The sequence below is a fragment of the Oryzias latipes genome, chromosome 8, assembly GCF_002234675.1.
Source record: "Oryzias latipes chromosome 8, ASM223467v1".
Classification (NCBI taxonomy): Eukaryota; Metazoa; Chordata; class Actinopteri; order Beloniformes; family Adrianichthyidae; genus Oryzias; species Oryzias latipes.
Window position 1 is genome coordinate 16,891,575 of NC_019866.2, and position 24,636 is coordinate 16,916,210.

The window sequence follows — 24,636 nt, forward strand, 5'->3', positions numbered from 1 at the left end:
AGTAATCGTTTAAAGTAGTGTGAAAAAATCCACCATCACCTACGGGTTACGAAAAGCTGGTCTGCTGTGTGACGGAGAGGACAGCGTAAGCTCAAGAGTGAATTTGCCTCAGGATGAGAGTGATACTGACAGCGACAACGAAAGAGACACTGAAAGAGTGTGTGCCGAAGAATATTTGACACTATTCCAATCCGACACTGATGAGGAAGACTTCCATGGTTTCATTGCACAGGAGGAAGATGAAGAAAGCTCTCAGTAACTTTTACGTTTGTTTTTTAAAACAGCCCTGTTAGTGCTGTCTTACGTTGTGTCACTGTTGTGGAAGAAAACTTCTGGCGCAGCGCTTGCCTCTTCACACCATGAGAGGCGTGTGCTGCGCAGAGGTGCGCGCGCCTATAAATTACTGCTGCTCTCAGTGACTTTTACCGGTATGTTTTTTTTAACCAGCCCTGTTAGTGGTGTTTTTACCATATTGCTGCAATGTTACTGCCGCGTCACAGGCAGTGTTTGGAAAGAAAAGCTCAGGTATATTATTAAGACTTCCAAAACTCTTTCTTTTTTCTTTTCTGTGTTCTTTGTAAATATATCATGTGTTGAACCTTTCCTGCAATTACTTTTTTTCTTTCTGACCGTGGTCGGAAAATGCAGGGGAGATCCTTCTTCGGGTTCACTTCCCCGTTTGGACCCTCAGAGCCTCCAGAGCGGGTTAATAAAGAATCATTCACCGTTATTCTGGGGGAAACCTTCTCTTATTACAGTTCCCTTTCACTTTTTATATCAAACATGAACGGGCCAGAATGGTTGAAAACGGCAGAATCCCGTTCAAACAGAACCAATCCAAAGTCCATGTCTGCCTCCAAGCACAATACAAGACAGGGACACCTGATTGGTTAGAATCTAGACCAATCAGCTGGCTGTTTGATGGCAGCTATGTCAAGCTTAACTCAAACTTATGAGAGCAAAATCAAAGATGGGCAAAAAGCGAGATGAGACAACGCATGCGAAAACATTTTTGTTGCAAACAGAAAAATATTTTTTTTAAAAGCAAAAAAAAATTCTTTTGAAAAAAAAAGTTTTTGAAAGCAAAAATGAAAATTTTGAAAGCAAAAAAAAAATTGAAACCAAGGAAAAAGTATTTGAAAGAAAATATTTAATATTTTCATTTGCAACTTGGAAAGTTTTGTGTCAACGTGTGGCATAAATATCACTTCATAGGAATATGGACAAAAACATTAACCAACTAACCCTCTGTGATCTTCAAAAGAAAAAAATCAGGAAAAATAAGACAGCTAAATTTAAAAAATATAACCAAGAAATAGTCTGTCCTCTCGTCATAGTCCCTTTAAAGGCCCGTACACACCGGGACGAATATTCGCCAGGCGTTATTCGCCAGCGTTTTTCGCCACGTTTTTTGTGTTCACACCGAGGCGATTTTCGCTGACGATGAGCCTAGCGAACATGCAATTTCCTTCCCTGACATTAGATGGCGCTTAATGTAAACAGAAATACTCCTGTACACAAGGTGGCGCTGCGCAACTTTACGCTTCTTAAAGTCGCTTTTCACTCAGAAGAAGAGAGCAAGTATTTACGCGCTTGTCAGAATAATACAAAGAAAACATGAATATTTCAAGCACCAGTAGCTCCAACTGGTGCTTGGTTCGGGGATATTTTAGAATGTCCGTCATTATTTCTTCGCGGCAGTGTAGACGCTACTTGGCGTATATCTTCTTCGCTGGTATGTGTGCTCAGCAAGGCAGTTTTGTGTTTGAGCGCCCCCAAGTTGTGTTTTACTGTAACTTCAGAAGCTCCAGACACGTGTGCAAAAGCGCCATTCTCATTGGTCGAATAGATTTCGACGCGTCGAAAACCCCCGAAAAAAACGGGCCCTACTCGCCAATTTTAACTGCACCCCCTTGGTACACACACCCCTCCCCCTTCAATATATACATTCCAACATAAACACACACACATGCACACACACACCCTCTCAAACACACATACACGCACACACATTTTGCAAGGAAGGTGGGACCTGGGTCCATCTGTCCCCTACCCCTTCCCTGGTGGGGGGTGCGGGCCCCTTGGCGATGGCGGCCGTGTCCCTTGGGTGCCGGCTCCCTGGGCCCGGCGGTGCTCTCTCCGCACGGTGGGGGTGTTCATATTACACCTGAGCCGGGGGTGTTCGTGTCCCTGGGGGGTGGGTCCTGGTCCTTGCCCCTGAGCGCTGGGCTCCGCCAAACTTCCAACATGGCCGAGCCTGGTCGGGCCATATTTATAACACCCCTTGTGGGCCAACCTTTTTTCCCCGGGGTTCCCCCCTCCTGGGCGGGGGCGGCGGGCCCCTGCTTTGCTCCTCCCTGGACCAACCGTGGGCCGGGTGGGTGGCTGCCTGGAGTGCGGGGCGGGTCTCCCTTGGGGGGTCCTGGCTCGTACCTGGGGTTGGGGCGGGGGGATGCCCGGAACTCCTGGGTGGTGGTGGGGTGCTCGTCTGGGGCTGTGGGCGTCCTTCTCCAGTGGGGCCCTGCGTTGGGCTCTTCCGGCGCGGCGGGGGGCTGCTTTCCTGGCTGGGCTGGGGCGGCGCTCTCTTTCCCTCCGCGTCTCCCTGCTCTCTGGCTCTGGGGGCCTCGCGGCGGTCCTGCTGGCCCTGGCCTGGGTGGCGGTCTTGGTCGCCCGGGGGGCGGTTGTTCCCTGCCTGTTCCCGTGTGGCGTTGGGGGAATTCCGGCTGCCGCTGCTGCAGCGGCGGGGGTCTGGGTGTGGGGGTGGCTGGGCGCTCCTCCTCCTTCTTTTCACATTCCACCATCCATTTTAGAAGAACATAAACACTCACCTGAGCACAGGTGTTAGCTCACCTTTGCACTTATAGTTTGCATGATTGAATGAATGAAAGATTTCACACTAGTTGGTTTAAAGGCATAGGTATGCGTTCGTGAACACTATCTGTTTTGTGTACATGTTGACATATGAACATTTTTTGCAGCTAGCAGGTGTGTTGATAATATTTGTGTGTGTGAACAGGCCCCGCCCTTTTTGTACTACATTTGAACTGTACCGTAACGATAAACAACCAGTAAACCTGTCTGCTCTATGCTGCTTCATGGTCTTATCCCCCCTCTCACTATCACCCCCCCCCCCCCCCCCCCCCCTGACATCCCTCCCTCTTCTTCCCTTCTTTCCTTTTCCGTCCGGTCCAACACCAAAGATTTTCAATCATGGTTGAAATGAATAAAGTTTGGCCTCAATTACAAAAGGGGTTTGTTCAGTCACACCTTTGGTTTGTCTGAAGATTAATAACCCCTCTTGTTAAAGTAAAATATGTCCAACACAAGAGGCCCCTAGCTCTCATCTGCCTGCCTAGCTGTTGGACAGGACAAGTGTAAAAAAAAAAAAAAAAAACCAACCCGAGGCGTTTTCTTTTTTTGGACGCTTTGACGCCTGGCGTTTTTTCGCGTCGGTGTGCACACTCTCATTGGTGCCCTTTGTTTAGTCACGACGCGTTAAACTCGTCCCAGTGTGAACGGGCCTTAAGACTTTGGAGGGCTGCAGCTCCTTACACATCTAACATTTTGCACTAAACTTCACAAGGAAAACTGCTCCGCAATGTCCTTCACGTCTGTTTCTTACCCAGTGATAAAAAAATAAGTCATATTCCTATGTCTTCTGCTGCAGCTGCGTAGATATCTGCATAACCAGGACAGTGTTCCCTTGTTTATTCCGATTTAAATCCGATCCCCGATTTATGTTCTAAAAATAACCTGGGATCGATAAAATCCGCGGAGTAGGACTACAATTATATTATGGCAGAAAAAAACCTCACAACACACTTTTCTCTCCTGTTTAAATTCTGAAAATTCAAACCTTCATAGAAAGTAAGTCAAATTTTATAGAATGAAAACAAAGATCTGATCGCAATCAAAGATTTATGTAGATCTGAAGACTTGTGCATTTCTATATAGAGACACGGCACAGAGATTGATTGACAAGGTCTCCACCCAAACAGGACACAGAACAAGTTGCGCTGCAAACCCTGTTGCCCTGAAAGGGATACAGCGGGTTAAGAAAATGGACAGAAGTTCAGTAGAACTGTTGGATTGATCCGCCATAGTGGATGTGTTTTTTTTAAGTTTTTTTTAAACTTTTTTTTAAATTTATTTTGTCACTGAAAATGTCACGTGCCCAAAGTTGAGTCTTTGATTGGTTGATGCGACGTAGCGAAATGCCAGAGATCGGATTTTTTTTAACTCTGGCCTTTTGCGGAACGCAGCTGAAAACGTGCTGCTGCCAGACCTTCACGCCACACACGTCGCAGGACCTCAGATCGTGTCTGTACTGTTGACTTAACATTGAAACTGGCCGCCTTTGCCGCGCGAATCGCGTTTGGTGTGAATGCAGCTGGACAAGTCATAAAGGACCAATATGCTGTGTCTATGTCTGTCAAAGCTTTAATTCAAGAAGATCTTGTAAAGTTGGGCCTTCAGGTTTAATCAAATAATGTCAGAATGTTTATTTAATTCAATGAAATCCAGATTTATGAATGAGACAGAAGGTGCCTTTTGCGTATTAAGAAAAATAAGAATATAAAGTGTGTGACGCAGCCTGAAAGCTACCAACTCCAAGAGTTTCGCATCATCTTTTCTACATAGTTCATAGGTTTGATAGCCTTTGATACTTGATGCAGTCATGAGAGATGGGATCTCAGAGGATCAACAATGGACATTTGGCAGAGAAAGTGTCCGCCGTCTTTATCCTCCATGAAAATAGCGCAATGACCTCAAAAGTATCTTCTACAGAAACATTCAACCATGCATCTACCATGGTTGTCTGCATCTGGACCATCCTTGGATTTTCCTTTTTCAAGACTAAGGGTGAAAGTAATTTTATATGTGTATCTACACAGATGTAGACACTTTTATATTTTGAAAATTTTTATGCAAGACTCAAAGTAGTTCGTGTTGACTTGTATCATATGGCAACCACTCTTGCCATCTGTGTGAGCTTGTTGAAAGTCCACACTTGAAAATAGACTACGCAAAATCTGTTAATCAAACGTTAAAGAATTTTCCCCATTGTGGGCAACATAAAGTCTTATCTTATAAATATTCGATGTGTGGGCCAACAGCAGGCACCACTTACTTTTACTGAGGCATCTGATTGGCCAGGAATAGCTGTTTATATCTCTGTAGAAGTCTATGGGTTTTTGGGTTCTTGGAGCCAGCAGGTATTTTCTATTTGGAATGTGAGGGTGGAAGGGTCACTCAATCCAGTCCCTATATTCAGTCAATGGTTAATATTGACCATCCTCCACTTCGCGAGAAAGCCCTGGTCCGAATGTAGGACAATTATGGAGTTTGCATGTTTCCCTGTGCATGTGAAGGTTTTCTCTGGCGACAAACTGACGACCTGTCCAAGGTGTGCCCCGCCTTCACTCAACAGTAGCCGGGACAGGCTTCAGTAACCCTGTGTCCCCGAAGGGATATGGCAGGTGAAGAAGATGGATGGATGGAAACCTTGAAGGGCATTATGCCTTATTTAGGCCTTTAATCCTGGAACTTTAGCTTCACTGTTTACATTCTCTCGACTACCGTAACTCTCCAACCATTGACGTAATTAATGTAAATCCAGCAAGTTCTGATTTGCAACATTGCGGAGCAGCGAATTACTTACTAAATCCAAGTAAATACGCTGATTTACAGTGATCACTTAAACCCTCGAAGAAAAAAAGGGTGTTATTTACATGTTGATGGCAACATCCCCGGTGCTAAAGGGTTAAGACACTTGGATAAACCATTTAGAGGTATAAAGGTGTTTTGGTTTTTTTTACTTCTTGCATTTTGGCGTTTGTATCCTTCATTGACTGATTTGAAGTTGTTTTTTTTAAGTGTTATTGCTTATGTCACCTTTAATTTATTTGATTGACCATTTTGGTTTTTCTTTGATTACTGTATTTACCTTGCAATAGGACACACTGGATTATAATCCACATTGTCAATAATTGGTTTATTTTATAACTTGTGTCATATATAGGGCGCAGTGAACTATAAGGCACATGAAGCAAGACAAAAAAATCAGCGATACATCCATCAGTCAGACTTTATTAACTGCGTTCACAGTAACTGTAAAACGTGTAGCATGTTACAAACACGCTACATGTTAGCCACATTAGAAGTGTTAGCCGCACAAGTGTTTTCACAGTACCTGTAACTCCCAACATGCAAAAAATCTGACAGATACCGCTGAAACAAACGTTATTATGGCTACGCAAACTCACAACCTTGTTAGTAACGCATTAAAAAAAAAAACTATAGTCCATCTTCGCTACACATTAGCCGCATTAGCGTATTTACAATAATACCCAACCAGACATTTTGACGAAGCACTGTTTGCTTCTCAAAATCGCTTCAACATCAGTAAGCACAACCATAAATTAAAGCTGCAAGCGGCGTTGTATGGCCCGCAGACGCACCTCGCCCCTGCCGCCTGCCTCTATGCATCAACGTCGGCCTCACTGCCCACCTTTGATCAAGTCATAGCTGCATATGCTACTTATGCTAACTATGATTGTTGTGCTAATGTGGCTAAACGTGCTAGCATTGGGATCAGCACCTTCAACTGACTCAGAAAAACACATTGCTTAATATGCTAATTATGCTAACTATGCCAGTTATGCTAATGTGGCTAAAAGTGCTAGCATAGTGATCTTCATCATCAACACTCAGAAAAAGACATTGCTCCATTGGTAAGAGCTACATGTCAGATGTTAGAAAATCCAATTTTTTTAAAAAGGCGGCTTTTCTGTTGATTTTAGCTCCATGGCAACCATTTTATGTTTTGGTCGCCTGGGTATTGCGAACAGATCGACGTCAGTTTCAGACGAATCGGCAACAGAGGTTTTTTGCCAACCACGCCCACATTCCTTATATGTTCATATCAAGTGTTTTTCAATATATTCAGTTCGAGTTTCAGGATGCATGCATTCAATTTTCACAGTATTCCATTGAAAAACACAAGAGTTATAACAGTACCCCACTTGGAGCCACGCTCATGCCGTTGAAAATCTACAACTTCTGATTGCATCATTTTTTCCACAGTAGCTTGCCATTGATGCTCGAGAAGTTACGGGACAATCGATAAAAATTCCAACGACAAGTTTACGTTTGAATTCGGTAGTAAAGGTTCTTTTTTTAATGAAATTTCAGATGGCGGCCTTTTCTCAAGGTCAAAAGTCGACGACACTCCAAGTTTGTTGTAGACTTAAGCTAGCAACATCGCTGGCAAATCTTCGCTCAAAGGCGCAGAAATCTTTCCAACTGCGAAAACAATATGGTCCTTGCAGTCAGTGACTGCTGCTGCGGGCCATGATAAATAAGGTGTTCCAGATTATAAAGCACACAGTCGTTTTTTGAAAAAAATTAAAGCTTTCAAGTGCGGAAAAAACGGTAATAAAGAGGAACTGACAATTTTATCTTTGTGTGTAAATCCTTCTTTTCGTTGGAAACTGAGGGTTCTGTGGTAAATGCATATACAGTAATACTTCTCCATGTTTGTTTTCCAGGTGTTTTTGATCATCCACTATCAACCTTTGGTCAACGCCCTAGCTGATGTGATTCTTAATGGAGACCTGTCTGTCTTCAGCTCTCAGAAAGTCGTGCACAGCACGCACAAAAGCACGGTAACACACACACATATGCACACTTCATGCACTTCAGCAAGCAAACTGCTCTGTAGTTTACACACAAATGTTTTGAAGGATAACTCTTTGTATGTTGTGCCGTTTCCTCATAAATAGAAGGCAAACTCAAGGCCACTGGAAGTACAGTGCATATACGAGAAATGCACACCTGCGCATTCGACCCCATGAACACGCACACTTCCAGAAGTGTCTGTGGGTGGTGATGAAATCGCAGGCACATTGGTTTTCTCCATGATTCACCCACATCAAGGCAGTTTCTTTCAGTTTACTTTATTTTTGCCTGGTTCCTGTTTCTTTTAAGAGTCAAATATTTTTTAAGGTTATTTCAAAGAGATATTTTTGGTTTCTTTTAGTTTTTAATTTTATTTCCCTTTAAGTTTTTTCAAAAAAAAATTTCCAAACTCCCCCCTCTCATGTCTTCTTTGCTTTCCTTGACTTGATTCCCTTCAGCTGTCATTTTCTTTTTGCCTCTTCCGTTTTTCTAGCTCTTTTGATTTGGTTTCCCTTCCCTCACTGCCCCGAAATCTTTTGACCGTCTGTCTGTAAACCCAGGTGGGCGTGATGAAGTAGTGAGCATTTCTGAGAACTCACAGAGAAAGATTTTTCTCTGTGGCTGTTCGTCTGTGTGTGTGTGTATAGCTGTTGTGATAAGTGGCCTACCTTTTCAGTGAATCTCTGGAGGTTTCAACAATCAAGGTTTACCACAAAAGGAGATAGTTACATCCAAACCCAACCTGCAGTTTAAAGTTTTCTACTGCAGGAAACAGTCCTGAGTTCTCTATGCTCATTGAAGAAGAAGAATTTAAAAAAATATGAATTAATAGGTTACAAAAATATAAGATCCAATCAGCACATTAAGATGTAATCCTCTATAACTAACAGTTAAGGTGAAGTGTGTGGAATACAAATCCGTACCACCTTCCTCCAGCTGCATGTCAATTTTTTATCCTCGTCTGCTAACGCCAGATATGCGTTAATTTATTGTAGATAAAAAACAGACCGAAATGACTTGGAGGGGGGGGGGGGTCTAGTTTTTTGTTTTGTTTTTTTCACAGGTGGTAAAATGGCACTTGGTGTTTGTCTAAGATGTGGCAGGAAATTAGGTCACATGATCGAAAGCATATAGAGCTGGTTCACCTAACCCAGTTCTCTTTCCTGGAAGAAGATTTTTTATCTCTCTTTTTTGTTTCTGTCTGTCTCTCTTGCCTTTTCTTGGAAATGCACCAGTTCGATTACAATGCCAGTATTTGCATAAGTGTACGTTTAGATGTTTTTTTTAAATGTTCTATCAGCCTAACTTCCTGCAGGTTTTTTACAGTAAATATAAATCTTGGATCTGCACAATCGAACAAGTTTTGATGTGCAACATATGCATGAGCTCATTGGTGTGAAAGTGCAGGGTACGCTCCCTGACCTCCATTATTTTCTCATCAGCGGTTGAGACTGTGAGCAGTTTACCAGAATATTGTCAGCCAGCAGGTGCGACACGCACATATGGATACTAGCTTATGGTTTTTGCCTAACTGCACGCACACAGCACAAACCTGCGCAGGCACATCCCCCCTTTGTCTGAGATGAGACAAACATTGTTTCTACCTTCTTGGCGCATTCACTTGAATAGTTTATGAATATTATAACTTAATTAAATTCTGTTTTATCACTTGTAGAGTTCAAAACCCTGAATTTGTTTATTTTCCACTGCTTCGCTGCAGTTAGAGTTGAATGTTTATTTTTTCTAGCAAGAATTAAGAGAAGTGAAAAAAACGGGCAATTTTTTATTTTAGACACAAGAATATTTTCTGTTGCATGCTTATTCATAACACCAGTGATGTCATAAGTAAAGTTTTAGATTGATCTTTAATTGTAGTTGTCCTCAACCTTTCATTCATTTATTTAGTTGTTCCTTTCATGAAAATTATTGAATGTCCAATAAATTTACATGTTTGTCATAAATTATTGAAAATGGTCAAGATTGGAAAGGAGCAGAATTGAAGAATATAATTCTTATAATTGTCTGCTCCTTTTTAAACATTGCATCATATTTACATTTCTCACACCATCACCTCTGCTCAAATTTCACCACAGTTAAAATAAACACAGTAAATACATTTAACAGTCAAGTTTGTACAATCTAAATTGTTTAGCTTCATACATCCGCTCTATTCAGGCCAAACTCAAGGGCTCTTATCGCAACCGGGCGATTTAAAAAAAAAAAAAAAAAAAAAGAAAAATTTCCAGCAAAATGGCCGAGCGTGGTGTTAAACATTCCCCGCGATTCGATTACTTTTTTTTTTTCTCCGTTTCCGACCGTGGTCAGAAGGGGGACCCTCCGGGGTTTACTTCCCCGTTCGGACCCTTAGATTCTCCAGGATTCTCCAGAACGGGTTAAAACAAAGAGTCCATAGCATTTATTCTGGGGGAAGCCTTCTTTTATTACCGTTCTCCTTTCTCCCTAACACACAACATGAATGCCCCCCTCATTCTCTACCTCGCTGCACACGCTCTCTTCTGTGTCTTACACACACACACGCACGCACGCACGCACGCGCACGCGGCCCAACACATACACATCCCCATTCCACAACAGTGGGTACAGACGATCCTGGCTCCAAGGCTTTCTTAAAATGAGAAGATTGTAATTGTGCTGGCTCCTTTGTGAAAATAAATGTAATAATGCAAAAAGAGCTCCGCTTTGACAACACTGTTGTTGACATCCATTGTTAACGTTAGCCACTTCTGCAAACAACGAGTGACGTTATTCACCGTTGAGTACTCTTCTGCGCATGCGGGTCACTTCTGGGTCATTTCCCGGGCACACAGGAGATCACAAAAATTTGCATTTAATTGGAAATGTGAACAGCCTTGCAAAAAAATCTGATTTTTTCAAAAAATCGGAATTGAGCATTAGGCCCCGCAGAGTGAACGTAGCCTTTGAGCAGCTCTACACCACACAAGACAACAGGAAGACCTCAGCTAGAGGCAGCTTGTTTCGTTTTTATGAGACATGAACTACTTCGTTTTTACTCGGGATGTGTACCAAACAGACACTCTGTGCCATGTTGCTGCCAGCAACATATAAAAACGCAGAATACTATGCTTTTTAGTGGCTCGGATAAATATGAGAGAAGAAGTGCAGCTGCACAACAGCTAATGCACTTAGCATCGTCTAAATGCCATCAGCAAAGCGGGCTAAAGTTCTGCAGAACCTCGCAGTAAAAGATTCTACTTTAGTTACCCGTTCAATCAGAGGGATGTGTACAACGCTCTGAAATAAGGCCGACATCGTGGCGATCAACGTTAATTTACTTCCGCGTGTGAGAAAGCGTGGCTGCAATGGTGCAGCAGCAGAGCATATTGATATTTAAACAAAGCACCTTTGTCACATTTGTCACACCTTTGTCACAGTAAAGATTTTTGTGCTGTCATGCTGCCTCATCATCACACTTTATTGTTTCTGGAAAGAATCAGTGTCCCCCTCACCCTTTATTTTTGAAGCACCAGTCAGGCTCCTGAACCGTTTAAAAGCACTGGAGATGCTGCATTAAGCAATGTTGAAAAAAACAGCACTTTATTTCCCCAATAGAAACTTATTGGTTAAGGCACATTCATTCTTTGCTTTTTCTTATACTTTCTGACACTAAAATATTTTATTGGGAAAAATAAAACAATGTTGACTTTTCCTTTCCTATATTTTTATTTACCAAAATAAAAGCACTATGAATTTGCTGTGGTAAAAGCAACTTACAGTTGCAGTGCTTAACATTGTGATCATTAAATAAACTGAATTTGACCATTTTATTACAATGGAAGACATTGAAATTCAGGTAGAGTTTTTTTCAAAGTCATATTTAAATTAAAAAAAGAAAGAAAATATGTTTTGGTAAATTTTCGGGATACGTATCGTATCGCCAGACTCTTGCCAATACACACCCCTAGTTTGAGCGAGGAGTGAAAGAAGCCCTCTTTGTCAAGAAAGATAAACCTCCTCTTATTAAGAATGGTCATCTCAGGTTTATTCTTCCATCCATCTACAGCAGTGTTCTGAAATCCAAACAAACCGAACCAGTTTCACCTGGGTCATTAACAGCTGAAAGAGATGACCATGTTGGGGAATGGAGTCACTGGCTCCCCAACCCCCAGCTGAGGACAAAGGACTCCTAACAACCCGAAACCATGTAGCCTAAGTTGACAATACCATCCAGTTTCAGGTCTGACTCCTCCCCCACGAGCAGATATAAACCAGCTCTTTTACCAGCTATTTCAGAAATGATAAAGCCTTTTGGATAAGAGGTGAAAAGTCTTCAACTTTAAAAGCCAAGTCCAGATGACGGCCCTTAAACCTACTACTATGATGTAATCAACCTGGATGATTGAGTCTTAATAGACAAATAAAGAGCTTAGGTCCTATAATTGAGCCTTGTGGAAGTCCACAAATAATGTTCATGAGATCAGACTTATTACCTCCAAGCTGCACATATTGTTGTCTGTTTTGTAAATAACCGGTGGGCTAGTTCAGAACGATTCCTTTAATCCCATATGCATATAACTTAGAAATCAGGATAGAATGATCTATGGTGTGAAAAGCCTTTAAATCAATGAAAACTCCTATTGTGTATTTCTTTTTGTCAATTGCTGTTGAAATTTCTTCAACTATTTTCATTATAGCCAAACCTGTAGACCTATTAGAACGCAACCCATTACGATTCTCACGTAACAATTTATTTTTTCAATAAAGTTGTCTAGTTTGAACTTTTCAACTTTTTAAACACTTTTAAAAATTAGGAAAGTAATGATACTGGTCTGTAATTATTAAAAGTATGTCTGTCTCTATTAAAAAAAAGGAATAATTTTAACTATTTTCATTCTATCTGGAAATATTCCCAATTTAAGTGAAAGATTGAAGATATAATCTAATATAGTGGTTTGACAATACAATCTATTGTCATTTTTATCATTTTCATGTCAATCCCATTGCTATAACTAATATTTACTTTTCACGGTTTCGCTACTTCACGGATTTGCATCATGCATTGTGTTCTGTATTCTGTTTGGCTAAAAAAGTCACTCCGCTTCTTCTCTACCTGTGCGTCAATAATGTTGCAGTTTAATGTAATGTACACGTACGTAAATCAGCTTTCCAAATTACGTACATGCAAATCATCTTGCAATTTCAAGTTTCTCTAAAACCCATAGAAAAAGAGCAACACCAACTGTCAATCACTATGTTCTTCTCCCGAACAAACACACACAGCTGCACCGCGGGCTTGAGAAGGAGAAAACATTGCAGCTTCTCAGACTGAAGAGCATTGAAATACACCTGAGCCACTATTTGTCCGTTTGTACTTTGTATTTTTTTCATGATCATTTTAAATTTTCTCCCGTTTAATTCAATTACTCTCGGGTCGCGGTGGGCGGGGCTAATCTCCGCGATTTGAAGCCTTCTGTTTACATCGATGATTCAAATTATTATTTGACAGTACAGAAGTTATTTGTTTAAAAAAAAAAACGTTTCTAAAGTACTTTGATTTGTGAAACAAATGCTTGAGCCTGTAAAATGGTTTGTTCTTTCTTTTCTATGTATAACAGAGTATTTAATTGTATAATAATTGTAAAAAAAAAAAAAGAGGTTTCTACTTCAGGGATTTTGCCTATCACGGGTTCTTTCTGGAACGCAACCCCTGCGAAAAACAAGGGTTTACTGTAATACCATTGGCATACTATAGAAAAAAATGTATAACCCCGCGAAAAACAAGGGTTTACTGTAATACCATTGGCATACTATAGAAAAAAATGTATAAAAATTGATTCATATTCATGAACTTCGTAATTGCTACTCTGAAGTGAAACGACTAGATCTCTGAGGTACAACCTTTCTCTCCTTGTGGGTTTTATGATGTCATCCTAGAGCTGGCCTCGGCAGCATGTCTGCATTTTTCCCACTATTAGAGAAAGTGTGTGTGTGTGTGTGTGTTAGCCTGGAGGCGTTGATGGCAGTGCATACTCTTTCTGGAAGGGGCTGTTCTCACCAATCTACATCAGCTCAAAAGAACCCACTCATTTCTTTGGGGGTTGGGAGGGGCTGGTGCTCAGAGCGCAGGTTTTTAGAAGAATACTCAGAAATGTGTGAACGAATCAAAATACCTCTTTGAGGTTGTTTTATAGTGAGGAATGAACAAATAGAATGCCTTGCAAAAATATTCGGCCCCCATTGAACTTTTTAACCCTTTGTCACATTTCAGGCTGCAATGGGACAACAACAAATGGGACACAATCATAAAGTGGAAAGAATTTTTTGGATATTTTAAACTTTATATCAAATAAAAAAACAGAAAATTGGGCGTGCAAAATTATTCAGCCCCCTTAAGTTAATACTTTGTAGCGCCACCTTTTGCTGCGGTTACAGCTGTAAGTCACTTGGGGTATGTCTATATCAGTTTTGCACATTGAGAGACTGAAAGTTTTGCCCATTCCTTCCTACAAAACAGCTTGAGCTCAGTGGGGTTGGATGGAGAGCGTTTGTGAACAGCAGTTTTCAGTTCTAACCACAAATTCTCGATTGGATTCAGGTCTGGACCTTGACTTGGCTTTTCTAACACCTGGATATGTTTATTTGTGAACCATTCCATTGTAGATTTTGCTTTGTTTTGGATCATTGTCTTGTTGGAAGACAAATCTCCGTCCCACTCTCAGGTCTTTTGTAGACTCAATCAGATTTTCTTCCAGAATGGTCCTGTATTTGGCTCCATTCATCTTCCTATCAATTTTTAATCATCCTCCCTGTCCCTGCTGAAGAAAAGCAGGCCCAAACCATGATGCTGCCACCACCATGTTTGACAGTGGGAATGGTGTGTTCAGCATGATGAGCTGTGTTGCTTTTACGCCAAACATAACGTTTTGCATTGTTGTCAAAAATTTCGATTTTGGTATCATCTGACCAGAGCACCTTCTTCCACATGCTTGGTGTTTCTCCCAGGTGGCTTGTGGCAAACTTTAAAAAACACTTTTTATGGATATCTTTAATAAAGGCCTGGAGAGAGTTTGCTGCACTGAAAGTAAAAGGGCTGAATAATTTTGCATGACCAATAATTCAGTTTTTTATTTGCTAAACCAGTTTGAAATATCCAATAAATTTCGTTCCACTTCATGATTGTATCCCACTGGTTGTTTGATTCTTCACAAAAAATTACAGTTTTATATCTTTATGTTTGCAGCCTGAAATGTGCCCAAAGGTTGAAAAGATCAAGGGGGTTGTGTAAAGGAGGATCTGGGATCAAAACTGTTCGTGGGTGACACCACTCTCGAACCAGGAGTGCCGGCCAGAACACTACTTCAAGGCCTGGATGAGGCTGTTTCTGTTAGTTGGTGCGTGGAATAAATGACAGCAGTCAGGAGGGTGGCGAGTGTAGGTCCTGTCCTTCACTTTCACGTCGTTATTGGGTCTGTTGAGGACTGCCACTTCTGACGTATTTGAAGTCCGGGAAGGTACAACTTGATGAAGCGGGTCCAAAAGTGGTCTGCAAGCACCTGCGTATGCTTCCACCGTCTTCGGCTCAGGAGCTCATTCTTTTTGTGGCAGTGCTCCTTTGGGCCGCCCCATCAGAAGACAATTAGGGGTCACGGGATCGGGGTCATTAACATCAGCAGACACATAGCCCAGAAGTTTCGAGTTTCAAATACTCTCCACTTCGATCAACACTGTTCGGAGCACTTCTTCTTGAACGGGCTGTACCCCAACTGTAACGTACAGCGCTGTCTTAACAGATCTGATCTCCCTTCCCCAAGCTCCACCAAAGTGAGGAGAAGCAGGAGGGTTGAAATGGAACTGAATCTTTCTTGGGGCTAACAGTCGCTGGAGGTCTGGAGACATAGCAGCAAATGCCTCATTCAACTCTCTCTCTCCAGCTTTGAAATTAGTTCCCTGATCCGAGTACAGCTCTGCCGGGGTTCCTCTTCGTGCAACAAAGCTTCGGAAAGCCATTAAAAAGGAGTCTGTGTCCAGGGAACTCAGAACATCCAGGTGCAGAGCTCTTACGGTGAGGCATTTAAATATGATCCCCCATCTTTTCTCAGATCGGCGTCCTATCTTGATGTTGAATGCTCCAAAGCAGTCAACTCCTGTAGAGTAGAAAGCAGGCTTCAAGAGACGGAGACGAGCTAGTGGCAAGTCAACCATTTTCGGAACCGATGGCTTTGCTCTCCATCTTTGACACTCTGTGCAGGTTCTCTGGAGTTTCCGAATTACTTCCCTGCCTCGTAAAATCCAGTATTTGTGTCGAATTTCAGCAAAAACACGCTCTGGACCTGGGTGCCTAAGCTCATTGTCATAGTTTCTGATGATCAGATGAGTGAATGGATGTGTGAAGGGTCTAGCACCACTGGATGGAGAGTATCATAAGCCAGGGTTTCTGAGCGACGAAGACGGCCACCAACAATGATTAGTTGCCCAGTCTCATCTAACTTAGGGGACAGAGTTGGCAAGCAAATGTTGCGTGGGATATCCTTGCCTGCCTTTAGAAGCTTTAGCTCACTGGGGAAGCTATCCTTTTGAATGCAACTGAGTAAAAACAACTCGGCTTGACGATACTCCTCAGCATTTAAAGAAGTGTCCTCTTTGGCTGCCCCATGCAGCTTCCCTGCTGTAGTACGGAGCAACTCCTGCCAGGAGTTACATTGGCTGAGCTCACTCATCCTAGGACTTGCAGGTGTAGCTGACATCCCACAGAAAGTAGTCTTCCTGAGCTCATCAGTGGTTGGAGCATTTTTCTCATTAGCTGCTGGAATTGTTGGCCATGTGTCTGGATGCATGTGGAGGAAGAGAGGTCCCAAACTCAATCTGTTGGCTTTGCTGAGATCTTGCAGGGTCTTGCCTCTGGTAATATCATCTGCAGGGTTTTGAGCAGAGTCTACATAACGCCACTGATGATGTTGGGTTAGCTCTTGGATTTCCGCTACACGTGTGCCAACGAAGATCTTAAAGCGATAAGACTCAGACTGCAACCAGGTCAGCACAGTGGTTGAATCTGTTTGTTTCTCTTTTGGCTTTTCCCATCAGGGGTCGCCACAGCGAACGAGTCGCATGGTAAACTTGGCAATGTTTTACGCCGGATGCCCTTCCTGACGCAACCCTCTCAAAGCAACCGGGCTTGGGACCGGCATAGAAGTAGAGAAGGGAACAGGGAGAAGGCCGGAGTTGAACCTGGGTTTCATGGACGGAAGGCACCGCAAACCAGCACGAGCTAAACTGTTTCCCCAGCACAGTGGTTGAATCTGTCCACAAGAAAATGGCTGTGATTGGCAACGTGAGCTCATCCTCGAGCAGTTTGGCAAGTTGTGCTCCTGTTTAGGCAGCTCAGAGCTCCAATCTGGGAACTGAATGAAGCTGTTTTGGGGCTACTCTGGAGCGGGACATCACAAAGGCGAGGTGAGTGTGATTGTCTTCACAGACAATCCTGAGGTATGCCACTGCTCTATAAACCAACTCGGAGGCGTCACAGAACACATGCAACTCTCGTCTTGCTACTGACGCAGCTTCACCTGCAGGTACGTATGGATGGCTGAAGACAATCTGAGAGAGGAATTGTAGCTCGGCCTCCCATGTCTTCCACTGCTGCAGGAGGTCAGGTGGTAGCTGGGGGTCATCCCAACCTCTTTATTTATCCCAAAAACACCTGATTAGGATTTTGACCCTGGTGGTGTAAGGCAAAATGAACCCCAATGGATCGTACTGACTAGCAAGTACTCTGTAAATGTTGCAGAGTGTGGGAGCACCATACTGTACTGGGCGATGTTTATAGCCAAGCATGTCAGTGGCAAAGTGCCAACTGAGACCCAGGGTTGATTCAGGACTGTCCGTCCTGTCTTGCGTTGACCAAAGGTCTGCACTACAGGAACGGTCTTCTTCTGGAAGGTAGCTAATTACCTCCGGAACGTTTATATCACCACTAATGGCTACTGCATGCTCACGGAACCTAAGAAGAACTCCAAGAAGAGAAGCCCCCAAATTGGGGCCAGGCAGTAGATACTCATTCAAAGTCTGGCCTTGGTAACTGAAAGAGCAGTTAAACACGAGACGATGCTTACCGTTGTGACTGACGAGGTGATGTGGTATGTACCAAGCCTCCTTTACATCACTCAACTCTGACTCTTCAACTTTGGCAACAAATCCAGCTTGAATGAGTTTCTCCATCTCTGCTGAGTAGATCTCAGCCTTTTACGAGTCCTTCAGGAGTCTTCGCTCAATTGCTCTCAGGCTTGGCTTCACAGCATCAGGGGTTATTTGCAGGCGTCGCATGTCTTTCCTTCTGAGCAGAGGAGTAGCATAACGAGATACTCCACTGACCTCCACCCTTGTTGTTCTGGCCTCAAGCATTTCAACAGCCAAGATGTCTTGCTTGGAGCGAGTCACTATTTTATCTATCCTGAGGGGGATGGTGTCAGTTTGCCACAATTTCTCCACATGCTTCATCAGCTCACTCGTTTGAGGTGGAATGGATGTCAAGAGGCACTTCTGTGATCTATTGAACTGACAAACCACACTGGAGGGGCCTTGCAGTGTCCAGCCTAACCTGGTGTGGATTGCAGCTGGTACACCAGGTGGTCCCAACCTAACAGCCTCAATAGGAGCGAGAAGGTGTGGCTGGTCGCTACCTATTAACAGCAACGGTTGGATCTTCTTGAAGGGCTGAATAGATAGTCCTCTCAGGTGCTTGTACTTCTTCTGTAATGACTCGATAGGGTATGTATGATCTGCGAGATCAATGTGGGTGGCTGTGAAGGCATTCCTGATCTGATACTTAGCCTTGGGCTTAGTCTTTGGTGAAATGGTAAAGGATATACAGGAGCCTCTCAGATTCTGTACATCTTGCCTGATTGTGCGTAGAGGAAGGGTCTCTGGGTCACCTTGAAGCCCCAATTGCTGGGCGGCACTGGGTAGAAGCATAGTCCTTTCATACCCATCATCTAGGATAGGATACGTATCCAGAATCTGACCCTTGTTCCGGATGAGAACTGGAACAACTTTGAGAAGAACACGGCTGTTTGCTGTTGGCCTGTCGAGATACAAATCCCCAGTGCATTTCTCACCTCCGTCTTGTGGTTGGCGTGCTGTGGTCTCTGAAGACCTCTTAGATGGACTTGTGTTGACATCATGGAGAACCTTTAAGTGACGACCTTGGCATAAGCTGCAAAGCTTCTTCAGGGTGCATTCTGCAGCACAATGAGAGTGGGCACAGCGCCAGCACCTTTGGTTGATTTTGGTCCATTCAGTTAGCTGCTCCTTTGACAGTCCACCGATTGCTGCACACTGACTTAAGTGATGATCTCTGTTGTCACAGTAAGTACAATAAGGTGGTGGGTTCTTTTGTAGGACACTGCTTGGTGATGTAGGTGATTGAGCTTTGGTTTCTGCTCCATGAAACACTGCAGTGGAACGTCTACCAGACTGCCCCTCAGGGTTCCGACCCTGTGTTTTATCCTTTACTCCTCTTGATGGTAGTTGGCCGTCGAAGTCTTGACACCAAGACTCGTACTTCAACCAGTTGGCTAAGTCGGTAAGGGTATATCTTTGGTCAGGGCGGTTGAACATGCACCTGCGGAACTCTGCTCGATGTTCAGGGGGTAGCTTACCAAGTAGCTGTGCTACATGAGAGCCACACCGCAGCTCCACATCCCCATCAGGGCCAAGCGTCTTTAACATTCCCACCAGCGATTGAACCTGGAGGGAAAACCTCTCAAAGGCGACAGCGTCACCTCGCCTGACATCAGGTGAATTAATCACTTCAGCTATTCTCTTCAATGCAAGCTGATGAGGTTGACCGAACTTCTCATTTAAAGTTCTCATGGTGTCTGTGAACGCCGTTGGTGAATAGATGTAAGCCTCAGCCACCAGCTTAGTATCTTCCAACTTCATGTGATTAATTAGCACCTGGTACTTGAACAGCTCTGTACTGTCAGGGGAGTAAATTCTCCAACGCCATCTTCAGGTGGGCGAACTCTCCAGGGTCTCGGTTGACAAGGTTTGGGATGGATGGAAGAGGTCCATGGTAAGTTGCATCCAAGCTTGAACTCCAACCATACAACTGACTGGGTGCAGGGGGACGGTCAGAACCAGAGCTAGCCTGAAAGATTAAATTTGGAGAATTCACATGCTTGTGATAAGGTGTTAAAGCTAACCTGATGGGCGATGGAGATGCTGGGAAGTGATCTTCACCATAGTTATGTTGTGTTGGCACAGCATAACGGTTGTGCCAATTACTCTCTGGAGGTCTTAAATCTCTGGCATTTTGGGGTTGCCTAGTAAACAATGGCTGACTTTGCTGTGTTGAGAGCGCTTGGCTGCGCAAAATCTGAAGCTCTCTCATCATTGTATCAAGTCGCTCCAGCATAGGTGAGTGGGTTTCTACCTGCTCCTTCTCACAAACTGGAGGTAGGGGTGCTGGCCAATCTTCTTCTTTAACATTTTCCACCTTTCCTAGTGGGTCGGCATATGTTCTTTGGGTTGATTGGCACGGTGAAGCAGTATTAGCATTGTCCATCATCCTTAAAATGTCCCGTTGCATTGCACACATGTCTTCAAAATCTGAAGCCATCCGACTGTGTGATTGCTGAAGGAGGAGCCTTTCCTGATGGATCTCCTCAAGCTCTGGATTTGTGGAAATAGATTGTCGTGGCTTTGGTAAAGGATCAAATTGCAGAAGGGTTTGGTCTCTCAGCTGGTATTGCAAAGGACTAAGGGGTGACTTCTGAACCACTGGGTTTCCTCGCTCATGCCACAGTCTCTGAATATCATATCTGGGGTCTATTTCTGATGCAACTTAATGTCCGTCTGAGGTCTCACTGGCTGCTTCAGGTGAATGGGTCAAACGTTCTCCTGTCTCATGTCCATGGAAGGTTGGATCGTTGAAATCCACCACATAATCTTCAAATCGAAGAGGGGGACGAACTATTCATCTGGGACATGCACCACTTGCTTCATAGTTCAGAGCTTCATCCATTTTAACTGGTTAAGTGCAGTGTCCTCAGGCTCGAAGGACCATAATGTAAAGGAGGATCTGGGATCAAAACTGTTCGTGGGTGACACCACTCTCGAACCAGGTGTGCCGGCCAGAACACTACTTCAAGGCCTGGATGAGGGTGTTTCTGTTAGTTGGTGCGTGGAATAAATGACAGCAGGCAGGAGGGTGGCTTCAATAACTGTAATCCACGCTTCAGGCTTTACATCCTTTGGTTTGACATACAGAAGCAGGTAAATTTCAATAGGTGGATGAACACATGTAGGTGTGTGTGGTCTCTAGTAAACACAAACACAAATATAAACTTAATATGTTACTTAAATCACATAAAAAGAAACAAAGAAGTCAAGAGCGCCCATGTGCGCTTTATGCACAAAAAATACTCCAGGGAACATGCATTAACATAAACTTACTTTGTCATCAACGCACACTAAACTTTCAAGGGATAAAACTTCTTCATTTCAACCTGCCACGCAGCGGCACACTCACACGCACGGAGGAAAGCAGACAAGCACGTCATCACTCTTGTAATGAGCATGCGTCTAACTCTAAACAGAACTTAAAGGGACAGGAACGTATTTTAACAATAATCTTCTGAGTCTTTTGCACAGGTTGAATGCTTTTGCAAGGCACGGTATATAGTGACCTTGTTTGGGTGAAATAGATCAAATAAAATCACTGCAAATAGAATCTAGAGAAAAACTTTTAGCCTAAAAACTTCAAATCAAAAAAGAAATTGACGAACTTCAGCTAAAAAAAAAGAGTTGAAATTGTTTTTAAATTTTTAAAATATCTCATTGTTTACAGTACTTTAAATTGAAAGGTTCTAAGAATATGAAGGACTCTGTGTCAAAGGGAACAAGACTAAAGTTTTTGGTGATCTTGGGCTTTCAGCAATCCTTTGTAAGTTATGGACGCTACTATTTTAGGAATATAGGAAGGAGAGCAATAAGCATGCCATCCACGAATTTAAAAAAAAAGGCGAAGAAACTAGCAAAACTGCTTTGCTAAACACTTTATTTGGGAATGTGTAAAGCTGGTTGCTCTAAAGCAGGGGTCACCAACCTTTTTGAGACTGAGGGCTATTTCATGGGCACTTAGTGGTTTGAAGGGCGCCACTAAAAACCTCCTAGCCAATACAAAAATTGGTGCACACAAATAGCCAGACAGACCTCTCCTCTTCAGCGAGAATAGCGAAATTAATATCATCATTAATTAACGGAAAACTTGTAGAGTTAAACATGACAGATAACGTTTACCGGTATATCTTATGGGACACCAAAAAAAGCGACTTCTCCAGTACCGATAGCAGAACTGATGAGATCAGATCAGATCTTAACGCTACTGCTGTCTTGAAGAATGTTGCCCCGGGGCTCGTTCAATACCGGGGATCGGTACTCATCCGTATCAGCTCATGCTAATAATGTCATTCTTTATTAACTATTGTAGACATTTTGATGACGGTTTTCCCAATTTCAGATTGACTGACCTTCATTTCTTAAAGTAATGATGGCCACTCGTTTTTCTGTACTTAGCTGCTTTTTTCTTGCCGTAATACGAATTCTAACATTCTATTCAGTAGGACTATCAGCTGTGTATCCACCTGACTTCTGCACAACACAACTGATGGTCAAACTGTTTTTGCCATCATTAGTTTTAGACAATTGCGACCAATTGCTACTTACTGATTATTTTTGGCTCCAACACGGCGACGTCCGTATCTCGAAAAACTGGCGGCTAAAGTGGCTTGATTTTGTTGGAGCCAGAAGTAAGCCTTTTTCTAGGGTTGACGTCACACTCAAACTTAGGTCAATGGTTTAAAAATGTGATGTTGTCTCAGTTTCTTTTTGTCTCCTCTTCCTTTCACCTTGCAGGGCAGTGAACCAGGCGTACTTCGGTTTATTAAACCCCCTGAGTCTCTGGAGCGTTCACTTGAGTTGTCACGCAGCCGTGGCCGCAAGAGAACGCAGAAAAGGCCCAATTACAAGAACCTGGGCGAAGAGGAGGATGACGACAGAGCAGGGGGTGGTGGCAGTAGTGGCAGCGGCGGCGGCGGTGGTGGAGGAGGGCTAGAGGAGAGCTGGGATGATGATGGCTTCAGAGGAGAGAGGGAGAAGGGAAAAGGTACAGAGGGAATAGGAGGCGGAGCATGTGGGAGTTCTAAGGGAAGCAGAGCGAGTGGGGAGATGACGGAAGGTGAGTGTGTGTCTCGCAGGACACAGCAGTGCAGGACTGTGTTTGTTGTTCTGTCGTCCCATCAGTCAGACATGTGGTGTGTCATGTAGCCTCATTTGTGAACAATCAACCTGGCAGAACTGAAAGAGCTTAAAAAGTACCACTAGCTGGATTAATTTTGATTTAATGAGTCTACAAAGTCTCTTTAACAGCAGGAAAAACTTTAAAGATCCACCCCAGTTTTGATTTATTGGAAATGCTTTCCTAGTGGTCTTTTAATTATGATTATGCCATGGGGGGAAAAAACCTGTCATTTTCTAGGACGTAGTTTCTGCAGAGCGGCAGGAGTTAATTCAAAATTCTCTTCTGAGTTGTGGGCGGAACTGTTGGTGCAGAGCAACCCTGCTCCTCCCCTTCTCCTTCTGGTTTCTGAGAGCTCTCTGTTTATATGCTCTTCGGCTGGCCTACGGCCACTCACACCCGCACCCTAACATTGGCGGTACAACAAAAATAGTGAGCAATATTGTAACGTTCCAGCTGTGCAGTTTTACGGTCAGATGCCAAGCTCAGATGGGGAAAACAAAGACGTACATGGATCTAATTGTCTACAAGTGGATGTATCTGAATGGAATGGAGTAGGTAGCTTATGCGCACCAAGTGTATTTTCTACGTCGCAACTGAGCTTTTTCAAACTGCATGTTTTCGTCTGCTCCTAATTCACAACAGTTTGAAAAAAAATACCCAGATGCTATTTTAAGATTAATTTTCTTTATATATGTCCTCCATCATTAACAAATGCCACAAGAGGAACATGTCAAAAACACCAAAAAACATAATTTTCACCGGAGTGGGTCTTTAAGGACAAAATACAATGATTGATTTATTTTAATGCTAGCTGTTAATCGCAGCAAAAGTCCATGTTTACAACCATCCATCCTGTGCTCCTCACTTCTCCGCTTGTTCTCACTCGTGTCACACGTGTGTTTGTGTTGGTATCCATTTTGCGTGTGACCATCACACACAGCTGGAATGTTTTCTGTTTTACTTAGCAGAGTTTGTTTTTTTCTTTTTTTGCTGTAGCTTACTTTTTCTTCTTTTCTTTTTTTCTTGAGAATGAGGTGTTTCTGTCTGATTTGTTGTGGTCTGTAGGAAAAGAATTAGTTTCATAATGAGAAGTCGCCTGCATGGGAGGATGGGAAAACACCCATAACATAAAAATAGCTGTAAAAAGTTTTGCTTTGACTGTTTAATAGTTCTTTCTTTGACATGAAAAAATGTCCCCATTTTTAAATGTATATTTTGTTACATTTGATCATTTTAAAGTCCCACTCCAATCATTTTTTGATCTATTTTCAAAGCGTTTCCAGTGGCCTTTTAACTATGATTATGCCATTCAAAGAATTCTATTATTTTCGTGACTATGAAAATTGTAGATTCATACTGAAGGGATCAAAACTGTGAATTAACACATGTGGCATTATATACATAACAAAAAAGTGTGAAACAACTGAAAATATTTCATATTCTAGGTTCTTCAAAGTAATCACCTTTTGCTTTGATTACTGCTTTGCACACTCTTGCATTCTCTTGATGACCTTCAAGAGGTAGTTACCTGAAATGGTCTTCCAACAGTCTTGAAGGAGTTCCCAGAGTTGCTTAACACTTGTTGGCCCTTTTGCCTTCACTCTGTGGTCCAGCTCACCCCAAACCATCTCGATTGGGTTCAGGTCCGGTGACTGTGGAGGCCAGGTCATCTGGCGCAG

The 24,636-nt window shown here is 43.0% G+C and overlaps 1 protein-coding gene across 9 annotated transcripts in view; it reads left to right on the top strand.

Moving 5' to 3' along the window:
* Positions 1-24,636, top strand: part of clec16a (C-type lectin domain containing 16A) — a 111,233-nt gene that overhangs the window by 17,396 nt on the left and 69,201 nt on the right. For 8 of the 9 annotated variants that reach the window (XM_023957693.1, XM_023957695.1, XM_020701660.2 and 5 more), the window contains 2 exons: positions 7,551-7,667; positions 22,573-22,894. In XM_023957693.1, coding sequence (XP_023813461.1) covers positions 7,551-7,667; positions 22,573-22,894 — 439 coding nt within the window. The remainder of the gene's footprint in view (positions 1-7,550; positions 7,668-22,572; positions 22,895-24,636) is intronic. The other variant, XM_020701662.2, reaches the window with a different exon arrangement.